This window comes from Chlamydotis macqueenii, chromosome 3 (genome assembly GCF_036417535.1).
Source record: "Chlamydotis macqueenii isolate bChlMac1 chromosome 3, bChlMac1.mat, whole genome shotgun sequence".
Classification (NCBI taxonomy): domain Eukaryota; kingdom Metazoa; phylum Chordata; class Aves; order Otidiformes; family Otididae; genus Chlamydotis; species Chlamydotis macqueenii.
Window position 1 is genome coordinate 127,137,011 of NC_141558.1, and position 20,795 is coordinate 127,157,805.

At 45.0% G+C, this 20,795-nt stretch overlaps 1 protein-coding gene across 1 annotated transcript in view; it reads left to right on the forward strand.

Moving 5' to 3' along the window:
• The window catches only part of SLC24A3 (solute carrier family 24 member 3), a 68,594-nt gene extending 48,926 nt beyond the window's left edge, over positions 1–19,668 (forward strand). The window contains exons 13-19 of the mRNA XM_086744683.1: positions 146–306; positions 889–1,165; positions 2,755–2,921; positions 4,669–4,783; positions 5,261–5,373; positions 17,759–17,824; positions 18,784–19,668. Coding sequence (XP_086600809.1) covers positions 146–306; positions 889–1,165; positions 2,755–2,921; positions 4,669–4,783; positions 5,261–5,373; positions 17,759–17,824; positions 18,784–18,933 — 1,049 coding nt within the window. The 3' untranslated portion in view covers positions 18,934–19,668. The remainder of the gene's footprint in view (positions 1–145; positions 307–888; positions 1,166–2,754; positions 2,922–4,668; positions 4,784–5,260; positions 5,374–17,758; positions 17,825–18,783) is intronic.
• Positions 19,669–20,795: the final 1,127 nt, after the last annotated feature.

Below are 20,795 nucleotides of genomic sequence, written 5' to 3' on the forward strand. Positions count from 1 at the left end.
TGAATGATGGTAGCTGAAGGGAATGGTGCTTACAAAGGACTTCTGGAACCCACGGGTTTATTCTGCTGAAGAGCCACATAGGGCAGAGGGAGAGACTGCTGGAAGACGACCTCAGCCTCAGTTTCTCTTTGTTCCTTGGCTGCAGGAAATTTCCACCGTAAAGCCTCAGTGATCATGGTGGATGAGCTGCTATCTGCCTACCCGCACCAGCTTTCGTTTTCTGAGGCTGGTCTCCGAATCATGATAACCAGCCACTTCCCTCCCAAGACACGTCTCTCCATGGCCAGCCGCATGTTGATCAATGAGGTATGTCTTTTTCCTCCCCCCCACCTCCCCTTCTTCTATTTTGCCTTTTCCCGTAGCGGTGTTTGGGTCGAAATGGAACTCTTATGTTTCTTCTGGATCCTCGATAACGGTTTGCCAGGTTTTATCCTTCTGACACTCACTTTACTAAATCAGCCCTTGCTGTCTATTCCCATGGAGATTTTAGCAGAGAAGGTTTCAAGTTGTTATGTGGCTGTGATACCTGTAGCTGTTGGTCACAGGAGGTGCCCCCTGCATTGATCTGACATTAGTATCTCTTGTGCTGATTTCATAATGTGGTACTCCACTGAGTCTGCATTTAGTCTGGCCGTGGTCTTGGAGTGGACCTGGAGTCAGTTCTACAGCCGCTGGTCCTTCTCTTATAACAGCTGTATATGTGAGATTTATCTAGTCAACTGCAAGCGAGCATCACATTACACCTGATCAAAATTCATCCCTTTTGCTTTTAAAGCCAAATTTTTAAAGACATCTGCACATCTCTCTTTCTCTGTTCCTCCCTTTCTCTTTAAAAAATTAAATGAAAACACCCTGTCTTTCAGCAAGAATTTGTGCCTGTATTTACAGAGACAAAGGCTGATCAACAGCAGGACTTACACCAATGGTGAGTCAGAAGTAGCAATCAAAATACCTATCAAGCACGTGGTTGAGAATGGAACGGGCCCCAGCAACTCTGCTGAGCGGGGCGTGAACGGCACACGGCGGGACGAGGACATAGCTGAGCCTGGGAACGAGACAGAGAATGAGAATGAGGATAACGAGAACAACGAAAACGATGAGGAAGAGGAAGATGATGACGATGATGATGACCATGAAGGGCCATACACACCTTTTGACCTACCCAGTAAGAAGCTCCTGGGTTTGTGTTGTTCCAGAAAACGAAACTCAGTTTGGGTATGCCAGAAAGCACTGCAGACACATGTTGAGGTAGAAGTGTGTCTGAGAGCTCCCGTCAGCCTGCACCTCGCAGTGTAGTTCCTGGTCATGGGTAAAAGATGAGGAGGAGCTGGGAAGCAGCAGGAACTTCTCAGGATGCGGACTCCCTGGCTCGGATGCACCGCTGCTGCAGCTTGTGCGTTGGCCCGGCAGTGCTGTTGCTGTCAGAGGGCAGAGGCAGCAGTCTCCACCAGGTGGTTCCTGACCCCAAAACCTGGGTCACCCTCTGGAGAGACCTGTCTCTCTCTGTTAACTGTGGAAGAAGCTGAGGATGGTGGGGCCACTGGCAGGGTGCCTAAATGCAGGTCAGACACGTCACCTTTGCTGGGTTATGAGACGTGCTCTTGCCTTGGTGGTGAGATGCAGTGCTAGCAGAGGCAAGGCAGTGATGGTGCTGATGTGGAGTGGAGACAAAGGAAGGTCCTGGGCTCCTCTGCTGCCTGCTGTTTAGTAGGCACAGCCACAGTGTCCTCTCACTCTTTCTAGAGGGCTTAGAAAGTCAGAATAGCTGCGTGACATGTGAAAACCCACACGTGCCTCAGGTTGCTGAGTACTGCACCTGCAGGATGGAGATGTCCTTTTTGCCAAGTTCCTCTTACCTGTCACGGCTCTAGTCCCGGGATGACGTATCCCTGCCCTGCCTTTGACTCACGGTTGCCACAGCTGGCAAGATCTGCTGTGTTGCAGACGAGCCAGAATACTGTAGGGGCTGTTCCTGCCCTTTACAGGTGAGGTACGTTTTTGAGAACTCCTGTTCAGATCTTCTCACTCAGACAGCATGGCTGTAGTTGGAGTAAGCCAAAAAACTGAGCCTTGAAGAGCATTATTTAGATGTCCTATGGACTGTGATACTAGATTCATAGTATGGGAGAGGCTGGCACCTCTGGAGATCTCTGGTTCAAACTTCTGCTCAGAGCAGGTTGCCCAAGGCTGTGTCCAGATGAGTTTTGATTATCTGTAACAATGGAGACCCCACAGTCTTTTTGGGTATCTATTCCAGTGTTTGACCACCCTCATGGTAGGAAAAAAAAAAGAAAATGCACAACTTATGGTGTCTTCTATTCTGAATTTCCCTTATTGCAAGTTGAGTCCGTTGGCTCTTATAATGTGCTTGTGCATTTCTGTGAAGGGCCTGGCTCCTTCTGCTGTGTACCCTCCCATTAGGTGGTTGAAGATGGATCAGATCTCTCTCTAGAACTTGCTTTTCATATGGTACTTGTAAGAACTTGACCCAGGGAGGGTAACAGGTTTGCTCTGACCCATTACTTAACAAATTTGGGGAGGCACTTCATACTCCTTCCCTGTGCTGCTCTCTGCCCTCCCATCTCTGCCATCACACCATGATCTTCTGAACAAGGAGTGTCTTGTCATTGTCTGTGAGAATAGCAGTTAGGCTGGGGTGTCCTTGGCATCTTGCTTGTTAATAATTCACAAAATAATAATATTCTGGACTAAAGCAGACTAGAATTGTGATTGTTTCCCTTTTTTGTTTTGCAGCTGGCAAGATAGAAATCTTGAAGTGGCTCTTCACATGGCCGTTGAGTTTTGTCCTGTACTTCACAGTGCCCAACTGTAACAAACCCCACTTGGAAAAATGGTTCATGGTTACCTTTGCTTCTTCTACGCTCTGGATTGCAGCTTTCTCCTACATGATGGTGTGGATGGTACATACCAATAAAACAGAAACCGCAGCCTGGGAGAGGCAACAGAAGTGGTTTTTGTCAGCTTAGAGAAATGTGTAGAAAGTTCTACATACCTGATTTTTTTAGATCAGAAACCTTAAGTCTGCTTCCATTTCTATTAGACCTGTACATACTCAGAGGAGAAAATTAGGGCCCCGTAGCCATGGCCTTTGAACTTGATTCAGGCCTGGAATTTCATCCAGATTCTTTAACATGGGAAGAATTACACTTGCACCAGTTTAACACCTCCTTGTCATGCAGGGCAGTGTAAAGAGGCCCTAATGCTGGTAAAATTATGGCCTCAGTAGCTTTTCCTTTTCTTAGAGCAAGCAAACTTGAGAGCTAGAGTTATGAATGATAACACTTTGAACTCAGCATGAACATATGCATAGCATTCAGCCAAATTCTTGCACAACTACTCTGGTCAACAGGAACTTAATTCTACCTTGTTATTCTAAAGGTAGAGGGGGATAAATAAAAGTGAACACAAGGAAATCCAAGCGTTGTTGGCCTGTCACGAGGGAGTTTTGTGCACTGGCTGGTCGTTGAGCCTGTTGGCTTGCTGCAGGTCTCCTTACATGGTATGGATAGGTGGAAAGCGTAAGTTGTCCTCACTAGGATTACGGTAATGCCGCAGCGTGGATTGCGTTGCTTTTGGGGCCATCTGTACTCTTAAGCAGAGTCAGACAGTGATGGGGCGCTGGGAGAGGGTCTCACAAGGGCAGCCTGGTTTTGTGCTCCTGCGCTTGCGATGGAGTGCGTGATTCGCGGTCTCTCTCCACGTGGGACCCAAAGAGCGTGGAGGTACCTCGTTAAGGTACTGGCTGCTGCTTCCCTGCTGGGAAGGGGGAGACAACAAAAAAATCTTCACTGCCTTCACAATTCTTGTACTAAATGCAGAAATGAATGCCAGGCTTTTCCCTGCGAACTAATCAAAGCAGTTACAGAAGAGGGGGTTTCATTTTGGTTTATTTTCAATAACCCAAGTTACCCTGAACAGGAAATAGAAAGTTACTTGTTTTTTTCTGCTTTTCATCTTTAAGGATTAGGAGTTATTAAAGAAAAAAGCTATCCCAGCTTTCCATAGCTGAAACACCAGAACCCTCAGGGTCACTGTGCTGCTTCTAACATAGGGTTAACATTTTTTTGAATATGCTGCAGTGAGTTCAGAAGAGCAATTAAATATGGCTAATAGGAAATGGACATCATTATACAAAGACATCCAAAATTTTAAAATATTGATCAATTTGAAGAGTACTAATTTATCATAGACTGCGTAGCAAAGGAAAGATTAAAGGTATCTCCTCTCTGGCAATAGGAATGGTCTGCAGTCACTTGGGTATATGTCCCTGCATATAGCATTTTCATGGTATAATGAGCCATGGAGTTGCTTTAGTGTCTGCTTAGCTATTATTTGCGTATAGTAATGTCTACAAACAGCTAAGACCAGGAGACTGTTACACGGGGTAGTGGGCCACCATATAGTCTTTTCCAGGTTAGTGTCAGGACAATTGTGGGTGGAAGGTGTGAAGCAGCTAACCAAAGAGGGTACATAGCAGACTAGTGGTGTCCTCTGCCAGGTGATTCATACACCAAAAAAGCCTGTCACTGCTTCTCTTTAAAGGAAGCGTGAGTTTGCACTGAGCGATAAACTGTCTCACAGCAACTTGCAGAGTTGGGCTGATTTTAATTCTTGTAAACAACTTGACAGTTTGTTTCCTCTCCTTAGGTGACAATCATTGGCTACACACTGGGAATTCCAGATGTGATCATGGGCATCACTTTTTTGGCAGCTGGAACCAGTGTGCCCGACTGCATGGCAAGCCTTATTGTAGCAAGGCAAGGTAGGTTCATCACAGAGATGTTATACTGCTGTAGAAATGTTTCCTTGTGTCCTCTTCATCTTTAGGTAGCACAGATGTGTCCTGAATATGAAAACAGGTTCTTATTGATGGTGTGGAACAAGTTAAGACCTGATCTAATCAGTTCAGTGTAGAAACTCTGTGTCAGCAGTGAGTATAGAAACGCAGAGTGCTGGCCAGGACAGCCAGTGGCCAGGGTCCCCACAGGAGCGGAGGATTAGTTGAGGGAAGTTCTCAGATGATCCTAGAAGGTGGGTTCAGCCCCTTCAGCCCTACTGGCCTTGTATGATGGATAGGGCAAAGGGGAAAGAGAAGGGGTGGGGTGAAGGAGATCTCCCTTAACTCTTTGTCGCAATGTGTGGAAATTGCCTGGATTAGCTCAGATTAATGTATTTCTGTTTAAAAGTTAAAATACTTTTCTGAGATGCATTTAATTGTACATTATTTCCATTCTTGCAGGTATGGGGGATATGGCTGTGTCCAACTCCATCGGAAGCAATGTTTTTGATATTTTAATTGGCCTGGGCCTCCCGTGGGCTTTGCAGACACTAGCAGTGAATTATGGATCATATGTAAGTCCTACATTTGTTCACATGATTCTTTGTTAATTATTTATTTTTTAAAAGAAACTAGATCTATTTAGAAAAAAAAAAAGTCCCGAATTCTGTGGATTGGATTTGAAGAAACAAATAGTTTTGCTCTATTGCAGTTTGGGAGAAGTAGAAATTAGTTGTCAGTGGACATTCCCCTTCCTTTGGAGGACAAGTACTTCCATTTCCTCCCTAAAGGCAGCGCCTTACTGTGCTGAAGTAAGCTAACTCACTAGAGTATACTGTATTTTCATGCACTTGAATATATTCCAAATAAGGAGAATAATTCTATTTTTAATAATCCTGAGGGGATGAACATGTAGATGGAAAGTACAGGATAGAGCAGACGTGTAGGGCTTTTGGCAAGAGAAATTCTAGCATTATGGAACTGTTAACACACTAGAAGGTGAAGGAAGCTCTTAAGTAACTGAATATTTCAGAGCATAACCATCATTAGGAAACACTGCAGAGCTTTCCTGTTTGAGAAAAACTATCCAACACCAATGAAAACATCCTTTACTTCCCAAATGATAAGAGAGCAACCCCACTTGCTGCCAAATTTGTTGCAAGCTCCCTTCTGAGAAGGAAGAGCTAGAGATGCCATGAAATCCTAGAAGGAAGTCGCTGTTGGTGTTGGCTGGACATCAGTCAGACAGCAGCGTAGGACTGAGGAAAGATTCTTCATTACAGCCACCGAGTGAATGCAAAGTTAAAAGACTGCAGAATGACAGAACTGTTGAAGTTGGCAAGTACCTCTGGAGATCGTCTAGTCCCCAACCCCTCTGCTCAGAGCAGAGTGTCAGCTAGAGCCAGGATGCTTAGGACCATGTCCGGTTGGGTCTTGAATGCCTCCGAGGATGGAGACTGCACAGCCACTCTCAGCAGCCTGTTCCGGTGTTTGACCACTCTAACAGTAAAAAAAAAAAGCATTCTTATGTTTAAGTGGAGTTTCTGTATTTCAAATCCTGTGTGTTGGCTCTTGTTTTTTCAATGGATACCACTTAGAAGAATCTATCCTCTCCCATTAGGTGTTTATACACACCAGTGACATCCCCCTGAATCTTTTCTTCTCTAGGCTGAATAATCCCAGCTCTTTCAGCCTCTCTTTGTATGTCAGGTGCTGCAGTCCCCTCAGTCATCCTTGTGAGCCTTCACTGGGCTTGCTCCAGGAAGTCCCTATCTTCCTTGTATTGAGGAGCCCAGGAGTGGACCAGGCGCTCCCGATCTGTCTCACCGGTGCAGCGAAGGGTCATCTCCCTCTGCCTGCTGGCAGTGCTTGAATGCAGCCCAGGATGCTGGTGGTGCTCCATGCCACGAGGGTGCATTGCGGACTTCAGCTTGGTGTCTGCCGGGATCAACAGGTCTTTCTCTGCCGAGCTGCTTTCCAGCTGCTCAGCCCAGCATGCACTGACACATTCCTTCCCAAGTGCAGGAGTTTTTACTTCCCTTTATTTTCTGCTTGCGCATTTCTCCAGCCTGCCCAGGTCCCTCTGGATGGCGGCACAGCTCTGCGGTGCGTCAGGCACCTCTCCTAGTTTTGTATCAGCTGCGAACTTGCCTAGAGTGCCCTCTGCCCCGTCATCCAGTTCGTTAATAAAGACGTTAAGCAGTCCTGGCTCCTGGGGTAGCACGCTGGTGACTGGCCTCCAGCTGGACTTTGAGTGCAGTGGTTCAGCCGGTTATCAGTCCACTCCACTGTCCAATTATTTAATCTGTTCTTCCTCTATTTGTTTATGAGTATGTTTGAGAGACAGTGTCAAAAGCCTTGCTAAAGTCACCATAAACAACATCTGTGGCTCTCCCCTCATCCAGCACATCCACCTTAGCGTAGAAGGCTGTCAGGCTGAGTAAACAGTAAATCTGTACGTCTACTTGCAGTCGCATTCTTGTCCTTCATATGTTTAGAAGTGGTTCCCTGGGTGATTTGCTGTGTCACCTTCCCAGGGATTGAGGTCAGGCTGACCAGCCTGTAGTTCTTTGGACCTTCCCTCTTCTTGAATATAGGAGTAACAAAAGGAAGCCATTCTGTGGGAGTAAAATCCTTTTATTTAATGAGCAGCTTATCTATAGCTCATCTGTATTTTTGCGGAAAAGGATGAAAACAAGTGACTGAGGAGAAGCAGCCAGCTTTCATGGAGGCATAACAATGTCACTAGTGTTTTGCACACCCTAAATGTTCATTGTACAGTGTGATCACATGGGTAGAAAAAGCAGTCTTGGAAACTGCCCCACAATTAGCAAAGAGAGTTTCCTGGATTTCTCTCCAGATCCTTGGATAATATGGCTTCAAAACAAAACAACACCCCCACTCCCCGCCTTCATCCCTGCTGTTATCAGTGGTTAGTTATTTAGGTATTACTAAGGTGCCAGGAAAGGCTAGAGCTAGCTGGTCAGGTATAGCCTGGTGACAGCACTAAGAGCTGCAAGGTGCTGTTCGTTTTTCAGGGAGCCCTGCTGGTGTGCCGGGCACTCAGGTCAGCAGGGACAGGAGACGAGGAGCTCCTGCTTCCGTGGGGCTGAGCCTCGGGCTGCTCGCCCAAGCAAGGCCTGCCAACCTGGTGGGGGCTCGCAGGCTCAGGCCAACCTGCTTGTCCGCTAAATGTGACTGTGAGTCAGAAGTACTAGGTAATTTCTGAGCTAATAGTCAAAATTTAGTACTGCTCCTTTAGTATTTGGCAGGATCCAAATTTGTTTTGTAGCATCTCCTCGAAAAGAGGTCTCCTCCTTGGCGTCATCGCGATCCCCTGTCTTGTGTGCTAAGGGAAGGAGAGGTTTGTAAAAGACAAAAAGAGCTTGCTTGATCAGGATTACTTTTGCATAGCCATCCAAAAACATGATTGCCTCCCCAGAACGTTTAATACAAGGGGACTGTGGCAAAGTTAACATTTTGCTGAAAGTAGAGAGTAAATGTATTTTATTAAACAAGCTGTTAAGGCAGTGATAGCTTTTGTGGAAGCCGAAAAGAAGTAGACGGTGTGATCTGGAAGTTAAGCTTTAATGCAGAAGAGCCTCCTAGAAGCTGCCTCCGGCCTTATTTTTTCTGGAAGTCTAAACGCTCAGAGCTTTCTCCAGAGTATGCTATTACTGTAATATCACACTCTGTAAAATCCCCATGTAGCTCTTGTTCCAGGCTGCTTGACTCCAAGTCCCTTGTGGTCAAATTTTGCTCCCTGTTAATGCTGGTGTAAAGAGTTCTGGCCCGTTACCGTACAGAAATGGAGAGGAGGATCTGCTCCCTTTTTTTCCACTTTGCCTCTGTGCTACGGTGTGCACATGCATGTGGCAGCAGGTGTCGTGTGGTTATGCACGTTCTGAACTTTCTCAGCCGCGGAGTGGCTTCACACACTAACTAGCCAGGCAGCTGCTCCCAGTCAGGAGATTTATGGAGTTCCATTCTGAATGCCAAGAGCAGACTCACAGATCATGGTGCTTTCGGCTGCTGTAGCACCCTTTTTTGGGATGAGCTTGTGCGTGACCCTTCCTTAAACTCCCTAAGGGCAGGTGGGTGTTTCAGAGCCCATTTTACAGATTGTGCGTTTTGAATTGAGGTAAGCAGAGAGCTTTGGATGAATGCAGCCTGCGAGCTTGTGGCTGGTTGTGAGACAGATACAGTGAAAGCATTGTCCCGCAAGGTCCTGGTTATGGCCTGGTTTTGTCATAAGCCTGGCAGCAACCACAAGAAGCCCCATGAAGAATTATTACTTCTTGTTTAAACAAGTTCCCTCTATGAGATAGTGCCTGTGGGGGAAAATACAACTTGCGGTCTAATAGATAAGACAGGAAAAGAGCAAGAGGGGACCTGTCAGAGAGAGACTAACAGACGTGCTGCAGGTCACACAGCAGAGAAGCGGCAGAACTGGAAACAGACTGAATCTCTGGAGGCACATCCTGGTGCTGGGTTGCGGAATCACAATCGTTTTGATTAAGTGCCTCTCCTAGTTCTGTCTGCTCCTTTCCCAGGCCCATTGTCGATGGGTGTTTCAGCTTATTATTTATTTTATTCTTCCTTTCCTTTTTACAAGAAATGAATGAAAAACTATCTTTTGCTTCTCCGGCTGCATCTTGGAAGCATCTGCCACCTGTTTTAGAGAAGGAAGTATTCCTCCTTCTGTTTTCCTACTTTAAATGAAACACTTTCCTGTAGAGTGTAGGTACACTACAAGTGGAGACTGCAGGGCAGTCACAGCCTCAGCCTGAGCAGGGGGGCTGCACCCTTACGATGTGAAGTAAGAATCTGGGACCCCAGGCAGTGTTTTGCAAAACCACTGTATGGTCCAGGGCACCGGTCTCCGATATCATTCACCCTGCCTCGCCTGTGTGTATCGGTTACCACAAACCACATCTGTCTTAGTGCGATCGTCAATGTACAATACTGGATTTTTGTTCTGTTCCTTCCAGTGCTGAGTGTAGTCAGTCCAAGCCCAAGCCTGAGAATGCTCTATCTCCTACTTCTCCAGGAAAATTTTAGCGTTGGTGCAGAGAAGATCCTCCTCTATCTCACTCTCTGCCTTCAACTCATTGTCAGTCCCACAGTTCTTGGTTTACGCCAGGCCACTGATGCTTTTCCTGTCGAAAGGCAGATCTGGTCAATATCAGACAGCTTCCACATCAGATCCCTTCTGTTTCTACAAAGTCTAGTCTCTAACCCAACTATACGTTTATTATTGTAAGAGTCCTTGTTATTTCTGGACACCCATTAATGTCCAGGCACTAACTCTACCTTCCTCTGTGCTTCCCACTGGAGCTTCCATCTCCACGACTCAGAGGTCGCTTGGCCACCCTCCTGCTGCAGCTCTGGCCTTCAGCTGTTAACCACAGCTAATCTAGAACGCCTGCAGGACTTCTGGAGAAAAAGCAGCATCCCTCTGGACCTAGAGAGACCTTTGAAAGAATTCACTTCTTCATCTCTTCCAACTCTGATCCTGGACATGTTCCTGATGCTGTAAGGGATCCCTGCGTCCCACAGCATCACCCCTCTCTTCTGTAGATGTTATTCCTCTCCTGCTCTGGGGTGCCAGACTCTTTCCAGCTGTCACATTGGCATCTGCAGCGTGATGTGCTGGTATCACTGTAGCAGCAGTATGCAGCTTGTCAGGTGTTAATGGATTCCTGGATTGGCTGATCCCAAAAACCTTTGGATGGGCACAGCAGCAGGTGCGCGCTGAAGCTACTAACTAGTCCCTCCAGCTTCCTGGAGTAGTTTGCACGTATTGAGTGCATTTGCCCGCGGGTTTCATGACAGGGAGACTGGGACGATTGTACTGTAGTAGAGCAAAAGTGTCTGGTCCCTTCCAAAGCTCCTAACAATACAGGAATTCTCTCCAACCATAACCCCTGCATTTCTTGCTTAATACCTTGCATGTCTATGTGCAGCACTCCATGTTGTGTACTCCAAGGTGTGTACCCTCTGCAAAGTGGATTGTGTGATACGGAGCAAATCAAGGATGCTTTCTTAGGAGTCTCTAGAAAAGGTCCAAGAAGGAAAATCCATTGAAACATGCAGGAATGCAGCACATGCCTGAAGTTCCGGTTTGTTGAGACCACTGTCTCATGGCAAGACCTGGGGAATGCAGGTTGTACACTGAATTTCCACTGCCAGGCAGGGACACTGCAGGACAAGGATCCCCAGACAGAGGACCTGTAGCTTTTTCAGACAAGGGAATGAAACATGGCAGAGTCCTTCTAATATTCCTGAGCAAGGTAATTTTTCTCATATTTGGACCCTGGAGCAAAACAAGTTTGGATTTTGGCAACAGCTCCTTGTTTTCCCTTCAGCAACTGCCAGAAAAGAATGGAAGAAAGGAATAACTTTTATTTTATTTCCATTGTTTTTCCTCTGCTGTTTAGCTTCAGCCTTGGTTACTTATTGTCTGCAGGAGCTGCATGGGAATAGCTGGAGCTGGTGGCAGCATCTTTGTATTTGCTCACAAGAAGCATGGAGGTAGCCTCTGTTAAAGTCAGACAGAGTAGATTTTGAACTTATAAACCTTTCATGTATGATCAGTCAAAACAGAGCATTCTTCTGGCTTGCTTTAGCTGCTAGATACAAGCCAAATCTCAAAAGGAAAGTTTGGGAATGTTAATTTTTCCTCCTTACAGTATGAGGGAGTGCTTCGTCTGCAGACAGTTCTCTCCTGGGGAAGAAGCATTTCCTGTTCTTAAACGAACAGAGAACTGAGCTTTTCCTTCTATAATTAAGAAGATTCCAGCTGAGGTCCTTTTTCTGCTCTTTGCTAAAAACTGAAATTATCTCCTCCCTTACTGTGAGCTTTGAATGTTTTGAACTTACACATTGTCACATACCCTGAGAAAACCTATTCCATTGCCTCTTGCAGGAAATGCTACTTGTCTCATGAGGAAGCTGCTTGACTGATTTCTATCCTAATTTGACAGATCAAGGACACATTTTTCTTAAGCTTATGTACCAAATTTCAGAATCTTCTGGGCTCCTGTGCTCACAGCTGGAAGTCACAATAAGAAATAGGGCATTCTACAGGGATAATCAGAGAAGTGGGAGTAGTTAGTCAGTGAAAACTGTATTTCCAGAGCTGTAGACTCATGGGAAATTTGTGAAACAGCAGCAGGTACTCCAAAATCAAGTGCAGAAAAAGAAAGGATCCTTTAGGCAAGTGGAGAACTAAAATGAGAGATAGGAGAAATAAGTGAACCATGGCTATTCAGCCTGGTTTGGATTTGAGTGTCTGAGAACTACTGAGTGATACTGTATAAAACAATTAATGGTTCTAGATGATTACTTTTTGAAATAGATCAGCGAGCATTAAGTTAGGAAAGGTTGAAAGGCTACCAGAGCTGGAGAGAATGTTAAAAAAGCAGCACACCTACTTGTGAGGCTTTTGTGATTCTAGTCATTGCTGTTGCCAGAATGGCTGTCACATAGACCTGGGCCAAAGAGGAGGAGATTGTAGGAAAACCTTTAGCGTTAGCAGATGGGATAAGTAGGAAGCTGTTATACCTGTTATACCTTTTTGTTCTAATGAGCAACCCCTGCTGTACACCAGTGCAATGCTGTGCAGAGTTGCAGCAGATGTAGAGCAAATCTGAACCTGTCTCCTTTGAAACCTAATGTTTGCTTTGTTGGTGATAGATAAGTAATAGCAGTGTTCGCTAGAATTGAATGTTCTTGTTTCCATTAGTATTTGGGGTTTCCCAATATAGTTTCAGAGAACCGTTTCCAGAGCTAGGCATAGACTAGCCAAGAGCTTTGGCAACACTCCTCTTGTTACTCTTAATGCAAGAATTAATACATCCGTGCCCAGTAACGGCTTTGGCAGAAGGGAGCGTGTGCTCCTAGCCCAAACAACATGGGCTGTTCGCTCAAGCCTGCCTCCGTCAGCTCTGGTAAATGGGGAGTGCTCTAACGTGACCTGTGTGTCGGGGAAGTTGCTGCTGGCTGATCTGACACTGGAAACCCCTTATAACACCAGTGCAAGGAGGACATCTCTCCAAATCCTCAGGCTGCACCCACACCAGCTGCTTGGCAGTGTGTTTCATCTAGCTCCGAGGAGACCTTTCTTTGTTAGAGTGAGAATATTTAGCAAAAAACATCCCTCAAAGACCAGGCTACCATTGCATTTTGGACCTGAACAAACCCAGACAGCTTTCATTCTTTTCTCAATGTGATCTATAAAGTCTGCAAGAGTCTCAGAGCACTCTATTACTCCAAGAAACGTTTACCATAAGAGGTATCTGGCTTAAACAGGAATTATATCTACTGGGGGGAGGTTTCTTACTGACGTAAACAAGCTTGCTCCAGGGCTGTCCTAGCCCAGAGACCCTGGGCACGGTGCCTGAACATGTGCCGTTCTCCACATGTGCAAAAACCTAGTGAGGGCAGGCGTACTGCGTGTGCCAGAAAAGCATTGCTTCGTACGCAGCTGGACTCCCTGCACACACCATGCAGAGCTGCTCTGGGGGTAAGCAGCAAGCCAAATTAATGGGACCGTTTGCGTGCACGTAGAGTAACTCCGCAGCCTGTACACTGCAAGTGCAGTGCATCTGGAATTACACTCTGCACCCATCCATGGGATCTATCTCCCAGCCGTCCCAGAGCAAATCTGCTTTGAGGACAGCCTTACATCGATGTCGGTTTCATCCAGCTCTCTGTGTTGTTTTTTGTTTGCTTCTCACCTTTGTCCTCTTCTGTTCTCTTTCTGCCTGCTCCCTGGCGTGGCAGAGAGATGCCATGCATGCATCACCTCCTGAGCCACCCTGGAAACGTCTGGAATTCGGCACAGCTTTTTGTAGTGTTTTGAGCTCACCAACAAGGTTTTTTTTTCCCAAAGAGTTGCACTTTTTCTTCCAAGAAGTCCAGCTGTAATACATACCCAGTTCAGCCAAAGCAGCTTCCGCACAAAGCGCATTCCACAGCTCGCATTTGCTCCCCCAAGGAAAGCGCCCTTTGCTGTGCGCATGGAAAGGTTTTAATCCTGCTGTCTCGTGGCAGAGTGAGGTGTTAGGCGATGACGCTAATAAATGGTCTGGTTTTTTTGCAGAGCAAAAAGCACTGGAAAGTGAAAACTGCATTAGAAAACACCCTTTTACCCCTCCCAGGAAATCCTTTCTTTTTATGGGAATAGTCAAGTGTTCTAAAGTTCTTGTTATTTAGATGAATAGCTAATTGCTATTAATGCACAGCAGTGGGAGCTGAGCTCGATCCCAGGCCAAGGGCGTTGATAGTTAAGCCCGCCTTGCAAACTGTCAGCCTGGAGTAAAACTCTGGTGTTTTATTGCAATACCACTGCAAGGGAAAGTTGGTGCTCGCGCTGCACAAGGGATTGCCGCGGTTGCTTTGCCGTGTGGGATCAGCATGATGCGTGTTGCTGTTGCATTCGTAAACCTGTCGTAAATAATTAGCATACACTTTCTGCTTTTGAATAATCCTTAATAGCAACTTTTATTCCCCTGAATGACCTCCAGAGAGGCGCCTTGCAAGTAGGCCAGAGAAAATAACCCCAAGCACCTCTCTTTGGAAGTACTGCCCTCAGCAGTACATTAGACACAGAGGCCTTTGGAATGGTCGTCTTTCCAAATGTTTGCTGGTTTTTTGGAGGCTAATGATGTAACTGAGAAGCAGTGTCTGCACTTTGGGTTGAATTTAGACATCTTCCATGCTAAAATAATTCCAGCTGCTTCATTTGCTTCCTTTTCCTGTAGATTCCCTTCTAATTGATGTTTTTCATACTGACAGTTTTTACAGATATTTGCGCCGGTCAAACAGAATTCCTGACCAAAATCTAGACAGGAATTTATTGTAAAATAGTATCTGTCTTTCCTAGCCAGCTGTGGCTCATATGGAGTGGGAGAGAAGATGGCTTTAAATTTGTATTTTAGTTACACAAAGTTAGCTTAGGGCTTTTTTTCAGTTTAGAAAAACTGAAATGGAAGTCCAGGTTAGCTGCCATGTATGGACCGCTCAGGTTAGTGGAAGCAGGGGAAGAGGAGTGAATCGTGGAAGGGAATGAAGTGTAGTGGAGCAGTCTGTCTCTACAGGTAGCAGAAATGTGTGCGCAGAGCCCCCAGATTAGCTTGTCCTGGCTCCTTAGTGTAACAGGAAATATGCTGTAGGGTATTGCAGAAATAGGTCTTCTGGGTCAGGACCGGGCATTGTCTCTCACCCCGAGAGCAGCTCTTGTTTCAGCAGAACTTTGAGGTTTGCTGGAGACTGGTAATGGAAGCTGCGGTGGGCTTAGAGACTTCTTCCACAGCTGCACAAGTCGCTTCCTCCTGTCTGCCGCTTAGGACCTGCAGCTTACATTAACAGCGGGATCGTTACATTTTTCACCTTCGGTTATCCAGACAGTCCCAAAATTGGCTTTCACGCTCTGAAGCAATCCAAGTCCTTCATTTCTTTGAATAGTCAGTCTAGTGAGAATACTGTCTTTTACATGTAATGGCTGTAGGAATAGAACGGTCCCACTGTACATATGTACACTTACAGCTTATGTCTTAAAGAAATCCTGTGATACCTTTAAGAACAAATGATCGCCATGGCTGTAGGCTTTTTTATGACGACAAAAATCAGTAAAGAAGGAAAGTGTGCCATTTGTTTAAGCCGGTATTTTAACATACATAAGGATAACAGCAAATCCCAGGCATCATCAGAACTCTGCAAATTGTTGGGACGCTCGAGTACAAATGCTGTAACAATTCCAGTGTGTAGTAGCTGTGCAAGACCTACTCGTCCTTGTGACGGTTTATTAGAAGTGCAGCAGTGCATTGTCACGCTGAATCTTGAGAATGTACAGGAGAAAAGATAAATCCTTCCAGGACTGTCTTTTTGCAGCATGCTTGACCTTGTCTCCAACATGGATTTGCGTGTATGAAGTTCATTGCAGGCTCAGGTTTGCAAAATGTCAGAACTGGTGATCCTTTCCTTGCCTCTGGAGAGTCAGACTCTCCCCGGTTGTCCTTAGGGAATGAAGCCAAATCTTTATTCTGGATCTGGGAGCAATATTTGGGTGAGAAACTTCTCCTGACTGTGATGCAAAATGATATCAGTGCCTCAGCAATCTTGCATTCCTGAAATTGTAGCGCTGCTTACCGTCAAATTAGCAATGCCCACTTCTCTTGCAAACGTGCTTCTGTATAGTCTAATTGGAAGGATGCAAGCCAGTCATACACTATGTCCCATTAGTTTCTGTACTGACAGTTGAGAAAATAATATCGTAGCATAGAAGTTTAGTTTGAATTGTTTATTGGACTAAAAACAGTTTACAAACCAAGAAATAAATGCACTTTTTAGAAAAAAAATGTGTTGTTTGCAGTGGATGAACTTTCATTCTGGGAGCTATTTTCTTGTCTGCAGATCGTTTGCAGGAATGGACTAATGCTTTTGCTTTTCCTTGTATAAATGTAGAACAAGCTGAGCAATTAAGAATTGGCTAGAAGCCCATTTAAGGAAGATGACTGCGTTTAGTTTTGCTGTTTCGCCCCAGCAGCAGAGTGGTATGATTGAGAATATACCTGTGCTGCACAATATCAAACTCTGCTAGACAAACAGTAGCAGCATCCTTTGCTAAAGCATCCCTGAAAAATGCTTGTACATAATTTCTTGCTAAGATTGATCTCTGCCGGGAAACTTAACTAGTTGGCTACTGCTTTAAATAGTCATTTGTTCTGGTGACTGTCAGCTGAAATTCAGCTTCATGTAGGGTTTCATTGCACAGAAGGTGCAGGGAGGAATGCAGTAGGCTGTGTGACCTTACAGTAGCCTTAAGTTAATAATTAGTAGCCTAAAGATTTCCAGTGCAGTCACCCATGGCACCCACTCCACAGCTGCCCTGTTGCTTTCCTGGAGAAGCAGCCCCACAGAGAAGGAAGCCTCCCTCACACAGCAGCCCCTGCAGAAATGCCTTGAGTGCTCCCTTGGTCGTACCGCAGGGGATACTGTTTGAGAAGATCATATAAAAACACCCTCAGGGACAATGACTAAGCTCCCTAAGAGAAGAGTGGGAAACTGAGGAGAAGTCTGATCCTAGCTGAGGAACAGGATTGGAGAGGTGGCTTTACTCCCTGTAGTCTGCCTATGTAGCTTTAGGTTTATGTCACACAAAATCATGTTTTTAAATGTATTCAGGACTTAAAGATGCAGGTGAGTGCCTTTGGTTAGACTCGAGAGCCTCTACAAATGGCAGTTAAATAGCTACCCAGCTTTGAGGACCTGTATCTCGCTTCTGCACTCGCACAGTGGATGTAGTTGTGGCTCTGCTGTGGGGACGGCTACATCGGAGCCTGTGACGCGCTGGGTACCTTAGTGATGGTATCTCTATGCGGCTCTGCAGGCAGCAAGTTGTTTCTTTGCCTTGTCTGCCTCAGTGCTAAATAATGTTCAGCCTGTGCTAGTGTACCCTGATGTGTTAATATCAATGATTTTCAGCAGCGGAGGTTCAGGCCCTGAGATGACTGACTTGTTTCCTTCACTGGGATGAGTAAGAGTAGAAAAGAGATTATGTGTTTGTTTCTGTCCTTGTTTATTTTCCCTGGCTGTGAAGCGTTAACTGGTGACTGAATGCAAAATTTCCTTTCCCCCATTTGTTCTTACAAGACTCACATAACAGTTAGTTGCCAAAAAGAAAATTTAATTATATAACAGTATAAGGGATGACAAAGCCCACATGGGGCTGAACAGTTTGAAATGCTGTCAAGTCCTGATGATGCTACCCTAGTAATACTCGTCTTGGTCAATACGGAGTAAGCAGAATAATCTGTGATGTAATGGCTTGACTTGGCATTTACAGCTTGCAAGCCAGTGTTTAGCAGCTCAGCAGTTTAGGATTACAGAATTACCAGCAGAGAGAAATATTGTTGCTTGAAATGGTGACGTGGTTTTATAAACTTCCTTTTACAGATTCGGTTGAACAGCAGAGGACTTATCTATTCTGTTGGTCTCCTGCTGGCATCCGTTTTTGTCACAGTATGTATATAGTCTTTTGTTCTTCATTGCCAAAAGAGTGATTTTTATAGACGTTTGCTTCACTTGTTCCTTTTGCACCTCCAGCTGCAATAGTGGTTTCCAAGTCTGTTGCTAAGGGACAGGAGTGGTCATTCCTATAGTAAACTTCCCGAGACCTTAATCCGGCACTTTGCAGGAGCTATGGCTCTTCTATTTGTATGCTTTTTCATGGAAGAGCCTGGGAGATCCGTTAGTAATCGTTAGTTATTTTCTGCTAGAGTTGAAGCAGATTCTTTGATGTATGACGAGATGCATTCTCCTGTTGGGCAGGTGGACAAAATGCCGTGCAGTTGCTTTGGCCCTCTGTAGGAGCCTTCTGAAATACAACAGAGACCAGAACAAAGAGTGCTGTTGAAATCAGTGTCTTGCGTTTCCTGACCTGTCCGAGTCCAGCATAGCAGACTAGAAATGATAGGGGAGGGTTTATGTGACATCTGCCAGATCTTGAGACCAGCTGCTATAGGGCGTCCTCCCATGCGTTGCATATCACACAATTCCCATGTGCACAAGACTTGAATCTTTGTGTAGGAGCAAGCTAAGCAAAGTCAAGCACAGCCTTAGACTGTATTGCTCTAGGCTGAGATGCAGAGGGGCGCATGAAGAAAAAGGAGTCTGGACTTTGAAAATGTTTCTGATTGAATTAAATGGGATTGTTCTTGCCAAAATGAAATTCGTTGCAGAAACCTAAGGCCCTTGGAGGTGGTGTAAGTCAGCATGGCTTCAGTGACTGCGAGGGGGCTACTCTGATGACTGCAGCTGTGCTCTTTGGCTGACTTGCTGCAGTCCTTGCGTTGTGATTGCTTCCAGGTGACCATGGTTATGAGGGAACAGTCGTCTTCATGCTCCTGTAATTGAGAAGGGGATTTACCACTTTGTTTGAAATATTCCTGCTCTGGTCGCTTACTCTGTGTTTATTGTAGGTGTTTGGCGTCCACATGAACAAATGGAAACTGGATAAGAAGCTAGGGTGTGTGTGCCTTTCCCTTTACGGCATCTTCCTGTGTTTCTCCATCATGACAGAGTTCAATGTTTTCACTTTTGTGAACTTGCCGATGTGCAGAGATCACTAATGCAGGTGGCAGACTGTCGGGAGGAACTTCCTTCTTACCTGTGCAATACAAACCACGGCTGGCATCTCCCGAACGCGGTGCACCTCCAAGTCGTGATGTGTCCTGTTCACTGTTCATAGGACCCGTGGCCCCATCTAGGTCTGCCCTCTCCCTGACCCCCCACAACCTGGAAAAATCCTGCATCGATGTGAAGATTGTTTTTTTTTTTTTTTTTTTCAACATTCATGTGATTTCCTAGCTCAGTTTTTGAACAGTGTGACTGGGACTCTAGATGAACTGGCTGCTAACTGGCATCAAGCCAGGCAAAACTGGTCTGCTACAATTCCTTCTTTTTTAAGTTATTTGATGGAAGACTAATCTAATTTATGACTTAAGACTATTGCTGCAATGCAGAAGAAGGTACATCGTACAGGGACTGATTTTCAAGGAGAATCATGGGAATTTTTTTGTTTGGAGTTTTGGTTTTTTTTGGTTTTTTTTTTTTTTTAAAGGTTTGGTTTGGTGGGCGGGGTGGTAGGGTTTTTTTTGTTGTTGTTTTTTGTTTTTGTTTTTGTTTTTTTTTTTAATTGCCAGAGACCGACATCCTCTCTTGCAGCTTCTCCTTCTGAGCGCTGGGTCTCCTGTAGCGATCAAGGGTCAGAGGGCAGTGTCATACGGGAACACAGTTCAAGGTACTCGGCACAGTACTTGGCGCATGAGTGGATTTACTGCACGTTAAAAGAAGACTGTTAAGGCAACAGATGGTGACGTTTTACCGCAAATAATGAATCTTGTACAGAGGTGGTGAGGAATGCCAGGTAAACGTGGATTCAAAGGGTAAACACTGCTACCGTTTTACTGCTAATGTTGGAGGTTTATTACTGGGATGTTCATGGTATTTCCAAGCAATAGTACGATTGCCAGCCCAGGAGGGGCTACCGAGGAGGTGTACTGGTTTTTAACGATCTGCACGTGGAAATGGAAGGTCACAACTTTCTCTGCTTCATCAGATTTCTTGTTCTGGGGGGATTCAATAGTTCATGTCTTATTTGTTCTGAGAAGGACGTAAGTACATGTCGGAACTTTTCTAAATGAGTTACAGACACTGGTTTCTTTAAAAGGAAAGAGGCGTATTTTGCACAGACATAGTTACTGAAGTCATAATTTGCCACTCTTTTTAAAGAATACACTGGACCTGGCCAGATATTTGTCTTCTTAAGCAGTTGAACTTATCTGATAACGGATCATGTGGATTCATCACCCCTCCTTTGGGAGGGAGGAAGACACAGAGAGAGATGGCACTTTTTAAAATGTGGAATATCTTCAATGCAGACTCGCTCACAGATCTTAAGTTATTGTGAAAGTTTAGCTATTCATTGTTCCAATATCCCTTCTAGATTTTGTATAATTCTGTATTAATATGCAGGCAAATTCCACCTCATGAGAAACATCGTCACAGCTTCGTTTGTATGTATTGATACTGTGGATTCTTGCCAGTGCTGGCTCTTGTATTTACTTTAAGCACTGATTATTCTGATTCATTTGGTATGTTTTTTCCTCTTTCTTGTATATGTTCTACTATGAAATGTATTAAGATACTACCAGCTAGGTGAATGTTTTTGTCTATGGTACACAAATATTGGTAGTGAAGGCACAGCAAACCCTATTGAAGAGAAAGAAAGGGGGAAAAAAAAAAAAAAAGGCAAACACCAAACCCTAAAGTATAGCAGGAAAAAAAAGCCTCTAACTTTAAAAGAAAGAAAGAAGAAAAAAAAAAAAAAAAAAAGAACCCCATTCACAGATAGAAAGCCAATTTTTATTTCATTTGCACTTTTGGAAGCGATTTTTTCAGTTTAATTTTCTTCAGGCAAAATGTTGTTAAA